Here is an 18,532-nt window from a genome sequence, read left to right as displayed (position 1 = left end):
TGGAGGGTGTTCTGTCTGTCTGGGACATGGACTCAGGAGGAGGGTGTTCTGTCTGTCTGGGGCATGGACTCAGGAGGAGAGTGGAGGATGTTCTGTCTGTCTGGGGTATGGACTCAGGAGGAGAGTGGAGGGTGTTCTGTCTGTCTGGGGCATGGACTCAGGAGGAGAGTGGAGGATGTTCTGTCTGTCTGGGGCATGGACTCAGGAGGAGAGTGGAGGGTGTTCTGTCTGTCTGGGGTATGGACTCAGGAGGAGAGTGGAGGGTGTTCTGTCTGTCTGGGACATGGACTCAGGAGGAGGGTGTTCTGTCTGTCTGGGGCATGGACTCAGGAGGAGAGTGGAGGGTGTTCTGTCTGTCTGGGGTATGGACTCAGGAGGAGAGTGGAGGGTGTTCTGTCTGTCTGGGGTATGGACTCAGGAGGAGAGTGGAGGGTGTTCTGTCTGTCTGGGACATGGACTCAGGAGGAGAGTGGAGGGTGTTCTGTCTGTCTGGGGCATGGACTCAGGAGGAGAGTGGAGGATGTTCTGTCTGTCTGGGGCATGGACTCAGGAGGAGAGTGGAGGGTGTTCTGTCTGTCTGGGGCATGGACTCAGGAGGAGAGTGGAGGGTGTTCTGTCTGTCTGGGGTATGGACTCAGGAGGAGAGTGGAGGGTGTTCTGTCTGTCTGGGACATGGACTCAGGAGGAGGGTGTTCTGTCTGTCTGGGGCATGGACTCAGGAGGAGAGTGGAGGGTGTTCTGTCTGTCTGGGACATGGACTCAGGAGGAGAGTGGAGGGTGTTCTGTCTGTCTGGGGTATGGACTCAGGAGGAGAGTGGAGGGTGTTCTGTCTGTCTGGGACATGGACTCAGGAGGAGGGTGTTCTGTCTGTCTGGGGCATGGACTCAGGAGGAGAGTGGAGGGTGTTCTGTCTGTCTGGGGTATGGACTCAGGAGGAGAGTGGAGGGTGTTCTGTCTGTCTGGGGTATGGACTCAGGAGGAGAGTGGAGGGTGTTCTGTCTGTCTGGGACATGGACTCAGGAGGAGAGTGGAGGGTGTTCTGTCTGTCTGGGGCATGGACTCAGGAGGAGAGTGGAGGATGTTCTGTCTGTCTGGGGCATGGACTCAGGAGGAGAGTGGAGGGTGTTCTGTCTGTCTGGGGCATGGACTCAGGAGGAGAGTGGAGGGTGTTCTGTCTGTCTGGGGTATGGACTCAGGAGGAGAGTGGAGGGTGTTCTGTCTGTCTGGGACATGGACTCAGGAGGAGGGTGTTCTGTCTGTCTGGGGCATGGACTCAGGAGGAGAGTGGAGGATGTTCTGTCTGTCTGGGGTATGGACTCAGGAGGAGAGTGGAGGATGTTCTGTCTGTCTGGGGCATGGACTCAGGAGGAGAGTGGAGGGTGTTCTGTCTGTCTGGGGCATGGACTCAGGAGGAGAGTAGAGGATGTTCTGTCTGTCTGGGGCATGGACTCAGGAGGAGAGTGGAGGGTGTTCTGTCTGTCTGGGACATGGACTCAGGAGGAGAGTGGAGGGTGTTCTGTCTGTCTGGGGTATGGACTCAGGAGGAGAGTGGAGGGTGTTCTGTCTGTCTGGGGTATGGACTCAGGAGGAGAGTGGAGGGTGTTCTGTCTGTCTGGGACATGGACTCAGGAGGAGAGTGGAGGGTGTTCTGTCTGTCTGGGGCATGGACTCAGGAGGAGAGTGGAGGGTGTTCTGTCTGTCTGGGGCATGGACTCAGGAGGAGAGTGGAGGGTGTTCTGTCTGTCTGGGGTATGGACTCAGGAGGAGAGTGGAGGGTGTTCTGTCTGTCTGGGACATGGACTCAGGAGGAGGGTGTTCTGTCTGTCTGGGGCATGGACTCAGGAGGAGAGTGGAGGATGTTCTGTCTGTCTGGGGTATGGACTCAGGAGGAGAGTGGAGGGTGTTCTGTCTGTCTGGGGCATGGACTCAGGAGGAGAGTGGAGGATGTTCTGTCTGTCTGGGGCATGGACTCAGGAGGAGAGTGGAGGGTGTTCTGTCTGTCTGGGGTATGGACTCAGGAGGAGAGTGGAGGGTGTTCTGTCTGTCTGGGACATGGACTCAGGAGGAGGGTGTTCTGTCTGTCTGGGGCATGGACTCAGGAGGAGAGTGGAGGGTGTTCTGTCTGTCTGGGGTATGGACTCAGGAGGAGAGTGGAGGGTGTTCTGTCTGTCTGGGGTATGGACTCAGGAGGAGAGTGGAGGGTGTTCTGTCTGTCTGGGACATGGACTCAGGAGGAGAGTGGAGGGTGTTCTGTCTGTCTGGGGTATGGACTCAGGAGGAGAGTGGAGGGTGTTCTGTCTGTCTGGGACATGGACTCAGGAGGAGAGTGGAGGGTGTTCTGTCTGTCTGGGGCATGGACTCAGGAGGAGAGTGGAGGGTGTTCTGTCTGTCTGGGGCATGGACTCAGGAGGAGAGTGGAGGGTGTTCTGTCTGTCTGGGGTATGGACTCAGGAGGAGAGTGGAGGGTGTTCTGTCTGTCTGGGACATGGACTCAGGAGGAGAGTGGAGGGTGTTCTGTCTGTCTGGGACATGGACTCAGGAGGAGAGTGGAGGATGTTCTGTCTGTCTGGGGCATGGACTCAGGAGGAGAGTGGAGGGTGTTCTGTCTGTCTGGGACATGGACTCAGGAGGAGAGTGGAGGGTGTTCTGTCTGTCTGGGACATGGACTCAGGAGGAGAGTGGAGGGTGTTCTGTCTGTCTGGGGCATGGACTCAGGAGGAGAGTGGAGGGTGTTCTGTCTGTCTGGGGCATGGACTCAGGAGGAGAGTGGAGGGTGTTCTGTCTGTCTGGGGTATGGACTCAGGAGGAGAGTGGAGGGTGTTCTGTCTGTCTGGGGTATGGACTCAGGAGGAGAGTGGAGGGTGTTCTGTCTGTCTGGGACATGGACTCAGGAGGAGAGTGGAGGGTGTTCTGTCTGTCTGGGGCATGGACTCAGGAGGAGAGTGGAGGGTGTTCTGTCTGTCTGGGGCATGGACTCAGGAGGAGAGTGGAGGGTGTTCTGTCTGTCTGGGGTATGGACTCAGGAGGAGAGTGGAGGGTGTTCTGTCTGTCTGGGACATGGACTCAGGAGGAGAGTGGAGGGTGTTCTGTCTGTCTGGGACATGGACTCAGGAGGAGAGTGGAGGATGTTCTGTCTGTCTGGGGCATGGACTCAGGAGGAGAGTGGAGGGTGTTCTGTCTGTCTGGGACATGGACTCAGGAGGAGAGTGGAGGGTGTTCTGTCTGTCTGGGACATGGACTCAGGAGGAGAGTGGAGGGTGTTCTGTCTGTCTGGGGCATGGACTCAGGAGGAGAGTGGAGGGTGTTCTGTCTGTCTGGGGCATGGACTCAGGAGGAGAGTGGAGGGTGTTCTGTCTGTCTGGGGTATGGACTCAGGAGGAGAGTGGAGGGTGTTCTGTCTGTCTGGGACATGGACTCAGGAGGAGGGTGTTCTGTCTGTCTGGGGCATGGACTCAGGAGGAGAGTGGAGGATGTTCTGTCTGTCTGGGGTATGGACTCAGGAGGAGAGTGGAGGGTGTTCTGTCTGTCTGGGGCATGGACTCAGGAGGAGAGTGGAGGATGTTCTGTCTGTCTGGGGCATGGACTCAGGAGGAGAGTGGAGGGTGTTCTGTCTGTCTGGGGTATGGACTCAGGAGGAGAGTGGAGGGTGTTCTGTCTGTCTGGGACATGGACTCAGGAGGAGGGTGTTCTGTCTGTCTGGGGCATGGACTCAGGAGGAGAGTGGAGGGTGTTCTGTCTGTCTGGGGTATGGACTCAGGAGGAGAGTGGAGGGTGTTCTGTCTGTCTGGGGTATGGACTCAGGAGGAGAGTGGAGGGTGTTCTGTCTGTCTGGGACATGGACTCAGGAGGAGAGTGGAGGGTGTTCTGTCTGTCTGGGGCATGGACTCAGGAGGAGAGTGGAGGATGTTCTGTCTGTCTGGGGCATGGACTCAGGAGGAGAGTGGAGGGTGTTCTGTCTGTCTGGGGCATGGACTCAGGAGGAGAGTGGAGGGTGTTCTGTCTGTCTGGGGTATGGACTCAGGAGGAGAGTGGAGGGTGTTCTGTCTGTCTGGGACATGGACTCAGGAGGAGGGTGTTCTGTCTGTCTGGGGCATGGACTCAGGAGGAGAGTGGAGGGTGTTCTGTCTGTCTGGGACATGGACTCAGGAGGAGAGTGGAGGGTGTTCTGTCTGTCTGGGGTATGGACTCAGGAGGAGAGTGGAGGGTGTTCTGTCTGTCTGGGACATGGACTCAGGAGGAGGGTGTTCTGTCTGTCTGGGGCATGGACTCAGGAGGAGAGTGGAGGGTGTTCTGTCTGTCTGGGGTATGGACTCAGGAGGAGAGTGGAGGGTGTTCTGTCTGTCTGGGGTATGGACTCAGGAGGAGAGTGGAGGGTGTTCTGTCTGTCTGGGACATGGACTCAGGAGGAGAGTGGAGGGTGTTCTGTCTGTCTGGGGCATGGACTCAGGAGGAGAGTGGAGGATGTTCTGTCTGTCTGGGGCATGGACTCAGGAGGAGAGTGGAGGGTGTTCTGTCTGTCTGGGGCATGGACTCAGGAGGAGAGTGGAGGGTGTTCTGTCTGTCTGGGGTATGGACTCAGGAGGAGAGTGGAGGGTGTTCTGTCTGTCTGGGACATGGACTCAGGAGGAGGGTGTTCTGTCTGTCTGGGGCATGGACTCAGGAGGAGAGTGGAGGATGTTCTGTCTGTCTGGGGTATGGACTCAGGAGGAGAGTGGAGGGTGTTCTGTCTGTCTGGGGCATGGACTCAGGAGGAGAGTGGAGGATGTTCTGTCTGTCTGGGACATGGACTCAGGAGGAGAGTGGAGGGTGTTCTGTCTGTCTGGGACATGGACTCAGGAGGAGAGTGGAGGGTGTTCTGTCTGTCTGGGACATGGACTCAGGAGGAGAGTGGAGGATGTTCTGTCTGTCTGGGGCATGGACTCAGGAGGAGAGTGGAGGGTGTTCTGTCTGTCTGGGGCATGGACTCAGGAGGAGAGTAGAGGGTGTTCTGTCTGTCTGGGGCATGGACTCAGGAGGAGAGTAGAGGGTGTTCTGTCTGTCTGGGGCATGGACTCAGGAGGAGAGTAGAGGATGTTCTGTCTGTCTGGGGCATGGACTCAGGAGGAGAGTGGAGGGTGTTCTGTCTGTCTGGGGCATGGACTCAGGAAGAGAGTGGAGGGTGTTCTGTCTGTCTGGGGCATGGACTCAGGAGGAGAGTGGAGGATGTTCTGTCTGTCTGGGGCATGGACTCAGGAGGAGAGTGGAGGGTGTTCTGTCTGTCTGGGGCATGGACTCAGGAGGAGAGTGGAGGGTGTTCTGTCTGTCTGGGGCATGGACTCAGGAGGAGAGTGGAGGGTGTTCTGTCTGTCTGGGGCATGGACTCAGGAGGAGAGTGGAGGGTGTTCTGTCTGTCTGGGGTATGGACTCAGGAGGAGAGTGGAGGGGTCAGAGAGAGTGGCATCACTCAAAAGGGTCACAGTGCAGGGAGAGAGGGCCAAATGACTTGCGCTTCAGAGACAACCAACGAACAGATGACCACCTCACCTGACATATGGACTGAGATGAAGGAGCTGAGAGACATGGTGCACAACCTGGGAACCATTGTAGTGGAGCAGAGTGAGAAGTTGAGGAACATGGAGGTCGGAGTGACAGCCAGTGAGGCTGAGGCAAAGGAGCAGAGAAACACAGTGACTGATCTTAGGGTGGAGCTGATGTACCCAAGAATAAAGTGGAGAAAGAGAATGCAGGTCATTTAAGCTTATTTATTGCTTTACAGTCAAGAGTCAACTAAAGTTACATTTGATTGATTGTCAGTGAGAGTGGAAATAATGAACATTTAACATTCTGGATGGACATTTATTTCAGTTTAGTTTGTAAGGCACTTATGTACTTAGGCCTTATTACGCCAAGAGGCACATAAGGTCTCAACAATGTCCCACCATATTTCCTGTACTGGGATTTTTCAGACCCCTCTTTCCACAATCAGAAGCAAGGACAACATGAACTGTTTTTCATATTTCTAGCATTCTAGACCTGACAGCTGGATTGAGTGGTAGTAAGAGCCAGGTGGAGGAGCTGCAGACATAATGCAGGTAATTCTCTATATTGCTTATATGAATGATCATGATTATTTCTCACCTGTTTCACAAACTTCAATAGCTTATGTTTCCATCATTTTAGCCCAAGCAGCTGAACTATCAGCAATTTGGGACAGAGTGACAGCCAGTGAGCCTGAGAATGCAGGAAATAAGTAAGAGTGATTTACTGGTTGTTTAAAAAGGGATAGTTCACCTAAATGACAGAAATACTTGAATATGGCCTTGTAATAATTCTATGGAATATGTGGTATCTTGCAGGTATGTTTACGTAATGTATATTATAAGTGCTACTGTACTTAGCCTTACTGTTCATAGAAAGTGCATTATACATAGGAGTAGTCCTGACTTTTTCATGATTGTTCAGCCCTGAAGACCAGACTGAGTACTAGTGAGAGCCAGGTGGAGGAGCTGAAGAGAGCAACTGCAGTTAAAACAGATGATCGCCTTGACATCCGCGTCAAGCAGACACACATCTAGCAAAACATTAGCTTGTCACTCTGAGAGCCACAGTTGCGTCTTTGATCTTAGAAGGGTGATGTCACAGTTCAGTTTAAACTCTACAACACGCACACAATTGAAATTGTAACAGTTGATTCGCCTGCTCTGTTCAGTTTTGAATCTATCCAAACACCACAAAGCTTCTCTACTCTCTCCTAGTTTGGCTGTATTCAGCTCCCCCCCCCCCCCCCCCCCCCCCTACGCCCTGATAGTTCCCATCTGCCACAGTAGAAGAGTTCTATCATGTGGTGACATCAGTAGAAGAGTTCTATCATGTGGTGACATCACTCTCCATGAGATCTCACTCAAAGCTCTTGCTCCAACATTTAGCATTGTGTTGTTTCACTCTGCAACACTGATTCATACACAGACGCTTATTAACGTTTCATCTTTTGCCAGAGGGTGTAATGCAGTTTCCACTGTGGACTTGAGAATACTAGAAGTACAGTATGTCATTCAATCTGTATGTTATCTTTCCTGTGTTCGCAGACAGGCCAAATGTGGCCTTCTCTGCTGGTTTGACTGATTCAGGAACTGTTGCACCCTTTGTTGCTGAAACCACACTGGTATACACCAAAATCTTCGCAAGGCCTACAACCCAGCTACAGGTAATCTACTTTCACTGATCTCTGGCCTGATTTTAAACCAACCCTTTGTCCCTTTTTGAAAGCCCCTTGCAAATGTGATATGTGTTTTTCGCTCTTTAGTCTTGCGTGGTCATCCTTCCAAATCCTCCTTCGTAGGCCTGGGCATCTGAGGCCAGTCGGTGTTATGGCCGTTAGGCTAGGAGGTTAAGTAGTCTGGCACTTACTGTAGCGACAAAGTTATAACTTTTCTGGTTTAGCTATCGGGTGTCAATGGCATTCTGTTGATTTGTGTGATTTTTGTTGCCAAAAGAGAACATGAGAAATGGAAAGCGTTGATTCCTCTTTACTCTCCTCTGATACAGGTGTCTTCACAGCACCAGTGAGAGGATTCTACTACATCAGCTTCACTGCCATGAGTGTCCAGACCTCGTTTTACATGTATAAGAATGGACAGAAAATCATGTATAGTCAGGGATATAATGCTGGCAGTTATGAGACACTGTCTAATGGAGTCAGTATAGCGCTAGAGGGAGATGTGGTGTACATGCGCATCCCTGCAAGCAACAGGCTCTATGATAACTCAAATAATCACATCTTCAGTGGCTTCCTGCTCTTCACTGTGAGAACATAATGAACGCTGTAATGGTCTCTAGTGAAGAGTGTATGTCAGGGCCTTTTGGAGCCAAAATGGCTTCCGTATTAATAAATGCATCAATAAAAGCAGAATTTTGTATTATTTATGTTTTGCAGTCTGTATGACATCCTGATGAATGTGTTAATTAGTTCAATATGACAGTAGCTCAGTGTTTCTGGTTGGTGGGAAGAAGGGGAGAAGAAGGTTTGGGATGGATGATTAGGTTACATTATAGAGTCATGACATAGTCTGTCCACAACAAGTCCCAAATGTACCTATCATTAGCATCAAGTAAAACTCAAAGTCTGAACAGAGAACTCTTAAATTACGCTTTACCTCAATACCATACTCCTTATAGTTTTTTTTACCTTTTAATTAGACCTGTGACCTGTGTTTTATTTTCATCTGGGGGGAAAAAACAAGTGCAACTCTGCCCCCTGAGATAGTTGCCAATGAAATTGCCAATGAAATCACCCATATAACTAAATTGTTGACCGGCAATGTTACTATCCAGCTGAGAGTGTTGGTATCTGACTGACTGTTTATCAGTATGGATCCAAGGACATACAGTAGGGAGCTCTAGAGAGAAATAGTCTTTACTTCTTGGAAGTGGCCTAGAGTTAGATGAACTACTGTGCCCTCTGGTATCTGGACAGACATCAACACTTTTTTTTGTTTTATTATAAAGATATTTCAATGGATAAATAATAAAGTCAAATAAAGGTAGGTCTTTGGACACCGATGCCTTGATCAGCTTTTATCACACCGCTTTTCAATATTTTTTTTTACCTCAGTCTCCTCTTCAGCAATTTAATGCATGCATGCTCGATAGGTACAATAACTTGGGCAGACAACTTTGCACTCTTTTTCCCTAATTAACGCCTACGCTATAATAATATAGAATATGACATTTAGCAGATGTTTTTATCCAAAGCAACTTACAGAAGTGCATGGATACATTGTCTTATGGGTGGCCCCAGCGGGAACTAACCCACAATCGTGACATTGTAAGGGCCTTGCTCTACCAGCTGAGACACACAGGACCAACGAGAAATAAAAGGTGACATTCTGTACTTTAGCCTAATTTAAATAAGTTAGGAGGGCACTGTAGAGCTCATCTCTGTACACTGCTCTGGGTTTGGCTCTGTGTCCATGCCCCTTCAGGTCCTATCATCTTAGCACCCTCCCCATTATCTGGAGCAGCGTTTTCAACCTGAAATCTGATGACCTTGGCGACTGGCAACTGACAGACAATGACGACAAGCAGTCTCGTAGCCTCATTGATCGAAATGACCTGCTTTAAGGAAACACCTTCTCAATTGTCTTCTATTTTATCAGTCTTTGGTTTTATTATTGTCTAGACTTCACCTTTGAGAACACGTGCAGCTTGTGTCCCATGTTGTGGTTCACTACGATGTGTGTTCTCTGTGTGTATAAGGAAGGGAACTGAGCTCTGTAGACTATCATATCTGAAAAAGCATTGTATCAGAATGAGGGGTGCTGTAGCTCTGCTTGTGTTGCTGTTCTGTCTGTCTGGGACATGGACTCAGGAGGAGAGTGGAGGGGTCAGAGAGAATGGCATCACTCAACGGACAGGGGAACAGAATATGGTGAGTGAATTTCAGATAGAGACCCATAGAACTGAAGCTACAGGCACGACAGGCAAACGCACGACCACACCACCTGATGTCAGGGCTGAGCTGAGAGCGCTGAGAGACATGGTGGTTGAACAGAGAGTGGAGCTGTGGAATTTGGGGGCCAGACTGCAAGCCAGTGAAAGTGAGAATGCAGGTTGTGCAGAAAAGCTTATTCTTGAATTAGTGGGAGAATCAATATGATTATTAAAGTTGCATTGGATTGACTGCCAGTGAGAGTGAAAATGCAAATATGATAAAGTGTATCAGTTCACGTTCTACAGTGGGTTGGTCATTTAATGTGTCTCTCAGTTTTAACTGTGAGGTAACCAGTGTTTCTGCTGATATCATTCTAGCATTGGCAACAAGACTGAGTGCCAGTGAGAGGAAGGTGGAGGAGAATACTGGCAATGTACTTTATTTAATATGACAGAACATGCCTTTATAGAAAGCAATGAAATACACGTTGAGTACAAATGTAGAGTAAGATGCTGTATGCAGATTTTAGTTGAAATAAAAATCTGTATTTTTTTGGCCCCCACAAATTGGAATAGTGTATATTGTTCCTCATTGTATCAAAGAGAGGTGAAACATTTTCTGAGAACTTCACTTGTTCCCATGTTGTTAAATTATGGTATTGGAGAATTTCTCTTCACTTTCAAAAAACATCTCATTAGAAACTAAGTAGGTTTAATAAGTAAAGATCTTTTCTAAATCGGAATTTCTGCGTATTTTCAGTGAATTGTCCAAAATAAGTATACTTACTCTCCTGTGTTCACAGACGGACCGAAGGTGGCCTTCTATGCGGCTTTGACTGATTCAGGAGCAGTAGGACCCTTCAGTTCTGAAATCAATCTGATCTACACCAAAGTCTTCACCAATATAGGCAATGCCTACAGCCAACATACAGGTAGCCTACTTTTACTAAATGTACTGCCCAGTATCAAACCGACCCCTGGCCTCAACCACTAGGCCCTTTATAGAGGCTTTGACATTAGACTGTTGATCAATATGGACTGCATCCATATCAAGTGTGCTATTTCACTTGTATGTCCATGTTAGGGCTTCTTCCCTCCATTAAGCTCAACTGCAGCTTTGACTGACATTTTCCTCATCTTAGCTCATCCCCACTAGCTATAACCAAAAGATCTTGTAGCCACAATTTAAAAGGTTGTTCCCTCTCTTCTTGCGCTTCAGGTGCCTTCACAGCACCGGGGAGAGGAGTCTACTACTTCAGCTACAAAACTTTTTTTTAATGACATTTTTTTCAGTCGGATAAACACTCCAAACAGCCTACCCGACCGCTCTGAGGCGTCCGCATGGTCCTAAAGCACACCGTTGCCTCGTTTTGTATCACATTCCAATGATAAAACTTTGGGGGACAAAAATGCAATTTCAGACTGTGGGGCGGGGGACATGTTCCCCCCCGTCCTCAGTGAAAGTTGCACCCCTGGATGCAATAGTTAAAGCAGTTTGGGTAACAAACACATCATTTTATGGTACTGTTGTTTCCACTGGTTTTACCAGTTTTTTTTGCCTATTCCAAGATTTTAAATCTCTTAAATCAAGGTAGAGCTAGACATTATGTACGTGTGTCTGTGCATGTATGTGTACCTGCCTGCTTGTGAGCTGAGACCCAGAGAGAGGGGTAGAGGTATCAGATAGCCAATACGTTTTCCTTGACTGGCTACTGTACACCTGAACAATACACAGCCTGTTATGGCGGCTAGGCTACATCTTTAATCTCAGCCCAGGCGGAGCGAGACCGAGGGAGTATCCACTCTCCCTGGCAAAGCCTCCCACCAGACTTCCACACAGAGACACTCTGTCTGCATCACTCTTTTAATTAGAGAGTTTTCTGGGCTATGCCAGGTGTACTGGAGTAGGTACGCCAAGCCAAGTAGCCAACCTGCCTCCCCTTCCCCCCTATCCCCTCCTCGATTACTCTCCCTTTCCTCTCTCTCCTCTCTCTCTTTTCCCTCACCCTCACCATCTCCATCAACTCCCATTCCTTCCTCTACCTCTCCTCCTTCCTCCATCTCTTCACCTTCTCTTCTTCCTCCTCTCTCTCTCTCTCCGTCAACTCCCCTTCTCTCTATCCTCTCTCTCTTTTCCTTCCTCTCCCCTCCCCATCTCTTCCCCCATCTCCTCCCATCTCTCTCTCCCCTCCTATCACTTTCTAAAGCTAAGGGGATAGCTGTCTAACGTTTCTCTTTCAATTATCAGGAGATTATCTACCAGGGGTTAGAATTTTTGGAATGGAGGAGAATAATGAAATGTTTTCTTCTTACCTGACCCCCTCCCCCCTTCCCCCGTCCCTTTCTCCGCTTGAGGGTTCCTGAGGACAAGGGTATAAGAGGGGGTCGATGTGAAAGCATTTTTTTCCCATAAAACCTCAGGTTACTGGTTTCTCCACTGTAGTATTCAGTTGGAGTGTGTCTCGTGTGTGAGAGGAGATTTCGTCTTCACAGTGTGTGTTTGAGAGAGAGAAGATTTCTCTGATTTTGTCAGTCGACATGGATCATCTGGACAGAAGGCTGGCAGTGACTCTTCTCCTCTTCTCATTCATCTCGTTCTCCACTCAGAAAACCTCAAGTAAGTCTGGGAGTCTTTTGGTTAGATGTATTCTGTGTTTTCACCTTGGTTACGATGAACCTCATCATAATGTGAAAGCTATTGAGAATTTCTGTAGCATTTGCAACAGGTGCGAAGGTACAATGCTTGTACCTGCTTTTCTCCAGTGGGAATAAAGTTGAAAACAATTCAACATTCCTTGTCTTTCCCAGTCTCCTGGTGTGTAGTGTCGGAGGCAGAGGAGCAGAAATGTCTGGATCTGGCTGGGAGTGCTACAGCTCGGAATATCAGAGGAACGCTGCTGTGCGTCCGTGGCCAGAGTCCGACAGACTGTATGGAGAAGATCAAGGTGAGTGGCAAAACAGCCTTACGGCTGCAGAAATCCTGGTTGGAAGATTCCATGGAATTACAAGAGAATAAGCAGGAAATCTGGGAACCCTCCAACCAGGATTTCTGGAAAGTTACCAGAGTTGTGCAACCTTAAACAACCTGTAGAGAAAGTGTAGTTGAATTGTGCAACAATTATTTTATTGCTTCTTTAATCAGTAATATGACCTATGTCTGTTCAGAATGGTACAGCGGATGCAGCAGCCATGTTTGCTGATGACATCTACACAGCTGGCTGGTGCTATGGACTAGAACTGGCTGCTGGAGAGTCTTACAACGGAGTGGGTGAGTGAGGAGGGGGGAGAGAGGGAGAAGGAAACACTGTGTAAAACGTGAACCTGTCTTACCTTATCCTGTCTGCTCTCTCAGATGGTATCAGCTACTATGTTGTAGCTATGGCTCGTCGCTCCTCCAGTGACCTGTCCCTGTTGGAGATGCATGAACGCAGGTGAGAACAGATAGACGGATTGATTGATTGTTTGTTAGATTTTTATTTTATTTTATTAGGATCCGTATTTAGCTGCTGCCAAGGCAGTGGCTGCTCTTCCTGGGGTCCAAACAGGAAACGCAACACAACAAATAAAAGACATAGTATACATAACACTACAATACATAATACAATACTTAATACAATATACAATGCATAATACAATACTTAATACAACACATAATACATTATAAAATACATAATACAATACTTAATACAATACATAATGCAATACCTAACACAACACACAACAAAACACTTAATGCAACACTTAATGCAACACTTAATGCATACTACAAAATACAATACAAAACACAATGCATAATACAATGCATATTACAATACATAATACAATACGGGGCGGCAGGTAGCCTAGTGGTTAGAGCGTAACCGAAAGGTTGCAAGATCAAATCCCCGAGCTGACAAGGTAAAAAATCTGTTTTTCTGCCCCTGAACAAGGCATTTAACCCACTGTTCCTAGGCTGTCACTGTAAATAAGAATTTGTTCTTAACTGACTTGCCTAGTTAAATAAAGGTAAAAAATAAATAAAATACATAATACAATACATAATATAACACATAATACAATACTTAATACAACACTTAATATATAATATAATATGCCATATATAATACAACACATAATATATAATATAATATGCCATACATAATACAACACATAATATATAATATAATATGCCGTACATAATACAACACATAATATATAATATAATATGCCATACATAATACAACACATAATATATAATATAATATGCCATACATAATACAACACATAATATATAATATAATATGCCATACATAACACAACACATAATACATAATACAATATGCCATACATAATACAACACATAATACAATACGTAATACAATACATAATACAAGATGTAATATAGAAACATTTCTGTGTCTCTTCACAGTCCCTGTCGTGCCGTAAGGTGTCTTATTTTTTTAACTGGTTTTATTTCTAGCTTGAGTTACCTGGGGTGGCAGAGTTCCATGTAATCATGGCTCTATTTAATACTGTGTGTTTCCCAGCCTCTGTTCTGGAGCTGGGGACTGTGAAGAGAGATCTGGCCTTCTAAGCAGAGTTCCTCTGTCTAGTGTATTTTATTTTTATTGGCCAGTCTGAGAAACAACTTTTTCTTTGCCACTCTGCCTAAGGCCAGCATCCCGGAGTCGCCTCTTCTGTTGACGTTGGTGTAAATAAGAATTTGTTCTTAACTGACTTGCCTAGTTAAATAAAGGTTAATTAAAAAATGTAAAAATAAAAAGAATATTCCATTTAAAATCAGCCGTTTCCAGCTACAATAGTCATTTATAGCATTAACAATGTCTACACTGTATTTCTGATCAATTTGATGTTATTTTAATGGACAAAAATGTGTTTTTCTTGCAAAAACAAGGACATTTCTAAGTGACCCCAAACTTTTGAACGGTAGTTTTCTGTAAAATAACATTGTATTTGATCAAACACGATTGTTTCGAAAAGTTTGCTAAGCCCCGGTAACAGGCTGATTGGTCGGCTGTTTGAACCATTAAAGGGTTGCTATTCTTGGGCAGCGGAATGACCATTTCCTTCCTCCAGGCCTGAGGGCACACTGTCTTCTAGGCTTAAATTGAAGATGAGGCAAAGAAGAATCCAGCTTCAGCAATTTATCATCCAGGTTGTCGGTACCAGGTGGCTTGTCCTTATAGACAGCGGAGAAAACCTTTCCTCTTCCACACCAACTTTGCGATTAGAATGATTGACTCATTGATTGATTGGATATTGTAGCTCCTGTCACCCAGGGATCCGTACCACGGTGGGCTGGACTGTTCCTATTGGCTTCCTGGTCAACACCTCACAGATCAGTGTCGATGAACAATGCAACTTTCCTAAAGGTGAGACCTGTGTGTGTGTGTCTGACCCTGACTCTGTGTGTGTGTGTTGTGTGTGGCCCTGACTCTGTGTGTATTGTTGGTGTTATTGTGTGTCCCTCCAGCGGTGGGGGACTTCTTTGGCTACAGCTGTGTACCAGGAGTAAAGGACAGAGAACACGACCCCAGAGGAAACAACCCTAAGAACCTGTGTGAAGCCTGCATAGGAGACGACAACGAGAGACATATATGTGTTAACAACCACCGAGAGAGACACTATGGAGAGGCTGGGGCACTGAGGTAGGGAGGAGAGGAGGAGAGGCTGGGGCACTGAGGTAGGGAGGAGAAGAGGAGAGGCTGGGGCACTGAGGTAGGGAGGAGAGGAGGAGAGGCTGGGGCACTGAGGTAGGGAGGAGAGGAGGAGAGGCTGGGGCACTGAGGTAGGGAGGAGAGGAGGAGAGGCTGGGGCACTGGGGTAGGGAGGTGAGGAGGAGAGGCTGGGGCACTGAGGTAGGGAGGAGAGGAGGAGAGGCTGGGGCACTGAGGTAGGGAGGAGAGGAGGAGAGGCTGGGGCACTGAGGTAGGGAGGAGAGGAGGAGAGGCTGGGGCACTGAGGTAGGGAGGAGAGGAGGAGAGGCTGGGGCACTGAGGTAGGGAGGAGAGGAGGAGAGGAGCTGTTTCTCCTACTTGAACGTTTCTCTAACCAATCCATGGGGACCCCTAACCATCCCACATATTTGATATATTCCAACACCAGTCTACAAATTTAACTAGTCAACGAATCACCAAGCCCTTGATTAGTTGAATCGGGTAGAATTGCTATGGATCCCAGAGGACTGGTTTGAGAAACAATGTCTTATTTAACTAGCTGTGTTTGACTTGAGTCTTTCTTCCAGGTGTGTGGCTGAGAATTTGGGCGATGTGGCATTTGTCAAACACACCACCATTTTTGACAACTTGGATGGTGAGAGTCTGATCTAAATCTAACCAAAGACCAACATTCAGAATGTCTCCTCTCTTAGCAAACTTCAGCATTTCTCGCTCGAGACACTAGGTGTCAGTATTTCATAGTTTTTCTGATCAGCCTCCTCCACATCACTTCACCAATTCTTCTACTCTACCCTAGGCAACAATATGGAATCATGGGCCATGGACCTGGAACTGGAGGACCTAAAGCTGCTGTGCCCGGATGGCAGCGAGGCCGGGCTGTTTGACCATGAGACGTGTCACCTGGCTGTGGTGCCAGCTAACGCTGTGGTGGTACGACTAGAGGACAAGTGTAGAGTCTGGAAATACCTGGAACGCCTACAGGTGTGTGTGTGTGTGTGTGTGTGTGTGTGTGTGTGTGTGTGTGTGTGTGTGTGTGTGTGTGTGTGTGTGTGTGTGTGTGTGTGTGTGTGTGTGTGTGTGTGTTTGTGCCTGCGTATGTATGTGACCATTTAAAATGTTTGACATGTCACCCCCTCTCTTCTCTCTCTATAGAATGTGTTTGGGAACACCACCATGTTCAGCTCAGTGGGCTACACCCAATCAGATCTCCTGTTTTCTGACTCCACCCACCACCTACTCAGGGTTGTGGGTAGTTACACTTCCTGGTTGGGTCCTTCATACACCACTGTCCTGCAGGCCTTCGAGTGTGAAAGTAAGCGAGTGGAGAGAGAGTGAAGAGAGAGTGAGGAGAGAGTGAAAGAGAGACAGTGTGGTTTCATTCTCTCATGTCTTGTTTCTTCCCACAGGTTTGTGCTGATCCTTCTAGAAAGAAATGAACCAGCATCCTCTCCATCTCTCCACCTCTTTCTTTCCCTCCCTCCATATCTTACCCTCCCTCCCTCCCTCCCTCCCTCCCTCCCTCCCTCCCTCCCTCCCTCCCTCCCTCCCTCCCTCCCTCCCTCTGTGTGATGATATGGTAGATATCCGGAGTGTTTCTTTGCTCCCACACAGTTCCAGTAGTCACTTTACCTCCTATAAAAAAATGTCATTAACTCACTGAATCACTGTGTGTGTGTGTGTGTGTGTGTGTGTGTGTGTGTGTGTGTGTGTGTGTGTGTGTGTGTGTGTGTGTGTGTGTGTGTGTACCCTTGGTTCACTGCGTTCCCACGGTTGGTATAGCAGACCACCATGCTAGTCACACAGTCACTCTACACCTGACAGAGAGGGGATTACAGCTATAAATCGCCACCAGACACTGATCTAAGGTCAGGTTAATGTTTTGGTGGTTAATGTTCCATTTTGGGAAGGTAAGCTGATCCTAGATCTGTGCTAAAATAGGAACTTCTACCCAGAGCAGTAATCCATGATACTCTATACACAGCAATTCAAACAAATGCTGACTGCATTAAACCATGTCCCCAGAGCGTTTTGATTGACCTTGAAGGTGCTGAAATATTGGTGATAATACATGTGGTAAGATGTTTGAAGCCACTGAAATTATGTTTGTACTGTAAATCATTGCCACCATTGAATAAACAGGAATTACAATTCTTGTTCTATCATTTCTTCTGGAGAATGTTCTCTCTATCAAAACAGTTCCTTTTGACCTCTATATTTTGTTAATGTTGTACCTGTAGAGTAACTCATTCTACGGAGGTATATTGGTGCTGTGACACTACAGTATTTTCTGTCTGTCTTCAGGATTTAAATTGTTCTAAAGAGACCTGTGTGTAAATACTTTTCACCTGCTTGTATTTGTAGTTCTGCAACCTCTTTAAATATATTAAAGAAATGATGACAAAATGTTGGCAAAGGCGTCGTTGCTTTGGAAGAAGTGGATTCTAGGCGCTGTTATAGGGGGGTAACACACACACCTGGGCCTTTAGCCTACTTACACTGCTGACGGCTCAAATTAGAGCTGATTTGACTTGAAGCTGTGGATGGAGGGATTGAAAGGAGAGGTTGACAAGGATGGAGGGATGGAGGACGGAGTAGTGACAGGTGATCCATCAGGATCTGTACTGTCATTATTCAATTACCACCCATCCTTTACACTACTGATAACCCGCGCACACACACACGCACACAAACACACACACATGCTCGCGCGCACACACTGCGGTAAGTGGTTGGCTGTATTGAAGGGTCAGTTCTGCTTAGTCAAGGGAAGTGTGTACAGTGTGTGTGGGTAATGAGGTTGGCACCGTGTTTCCATATGCTTTTAGTGCAGTAGACCCTAAAATCTCTCTCCCTCCTTCTTCCCACTGTTCCCTTTTTCATAACCTCCCTCTCTCTCTCTTTCTCCCCACCCTTCCCTTTATCATACCCCCACCTCTCTCCCCCTTCCCTGTTCATTTACCCCTAAGTCACATTCTCTTTCTCTCTCTGTATATCTCCTTCCCCCTCTCCTCCACAGCTCACAGTGAGAATATGAGTCAGATTAGACATGAGATGTATTTCCCCCGTCACACACACACAGTTTAGACACTAGATGGCACCCTAGGGCTATTACTAAACACGTGTGTGTGTGTGTGTGTGTGTGTGTGTGTGTGTGTGTGTGTGTGTGTGTGTGTGTGTGTGTGTGTGTGTGTGTGTGTGTGTGTGTGTGTGTGTGTGTGTGTGTGTGTGTGTGTGTGTGTGTGTGTGTGTGTGTGTGTGTGTGTGTGTGTGCGTGCGTGTTAAGTTAAGCACCGATGCAGGAGCTAGAGCCGGAAATTACCTGGGTATGATGAGTTTGGGAATGATAACAGAATACACACACAGAACCTGGGAATGATAGTGTCGTTGCATTTCTCACCCAGCAATCACACTGGCGCTGCATTAACTGGAACCCGGGGACTGTGTCT

General features: G+C 47.6%; 1 protein-coding gene across 1 annotated transcript; it reads left to right on the top strand.

Moving 5' to 3' along the window:
* The first annotated feature begins 11,946 nt into the window (after positions 1-11,946).
* LOC120050774 (otolith matrix protein 1) lies at positions 11,947-16,503 on the top strand. Its single transcript, XM_038997326.1, has 10 exons — positions 11,947-12,025; positions 12,217-12,353; positions 12,574-12,676; positions 12,761-12,839; positions 14,674-14,780; positions 14,882-15,056; positions 15,653-15,720; positions 15,883-16,067; positions 16,239-16,398; positions 16,493-16,503. The coding sequence occupies exons 1-10, from the start codon at positions 11,947-11,949 to the stop codon at positions 16,501-16,503; spliced, it is 1,104 nt and encodes a 367-aa protein (XP_038853254.1).
* The last annotated feature ends 2,029 nt before the right edge of the window (positions 16,504-18,532 follow it).

Source organism: Salvelinus namaycush, chromosome 7 (assembly GCF_016432855.1).
Source record: "Salvelinus namaycush isolate Seneca chromosome 7, SaNama_1.0, whole genome shotgun sequence".
NCBI classification, from domain to species: Eukaryota; Metazoa; Chordata; class Actinopteri; order Salmoniformes; family Salmonidae; genus Salvelinus; species Salvelinus namaycush.
Note: the sequence above shows the minus strand (reverse complement) of the source record. Positions and strands in the feature narration are given on the sequence as shown.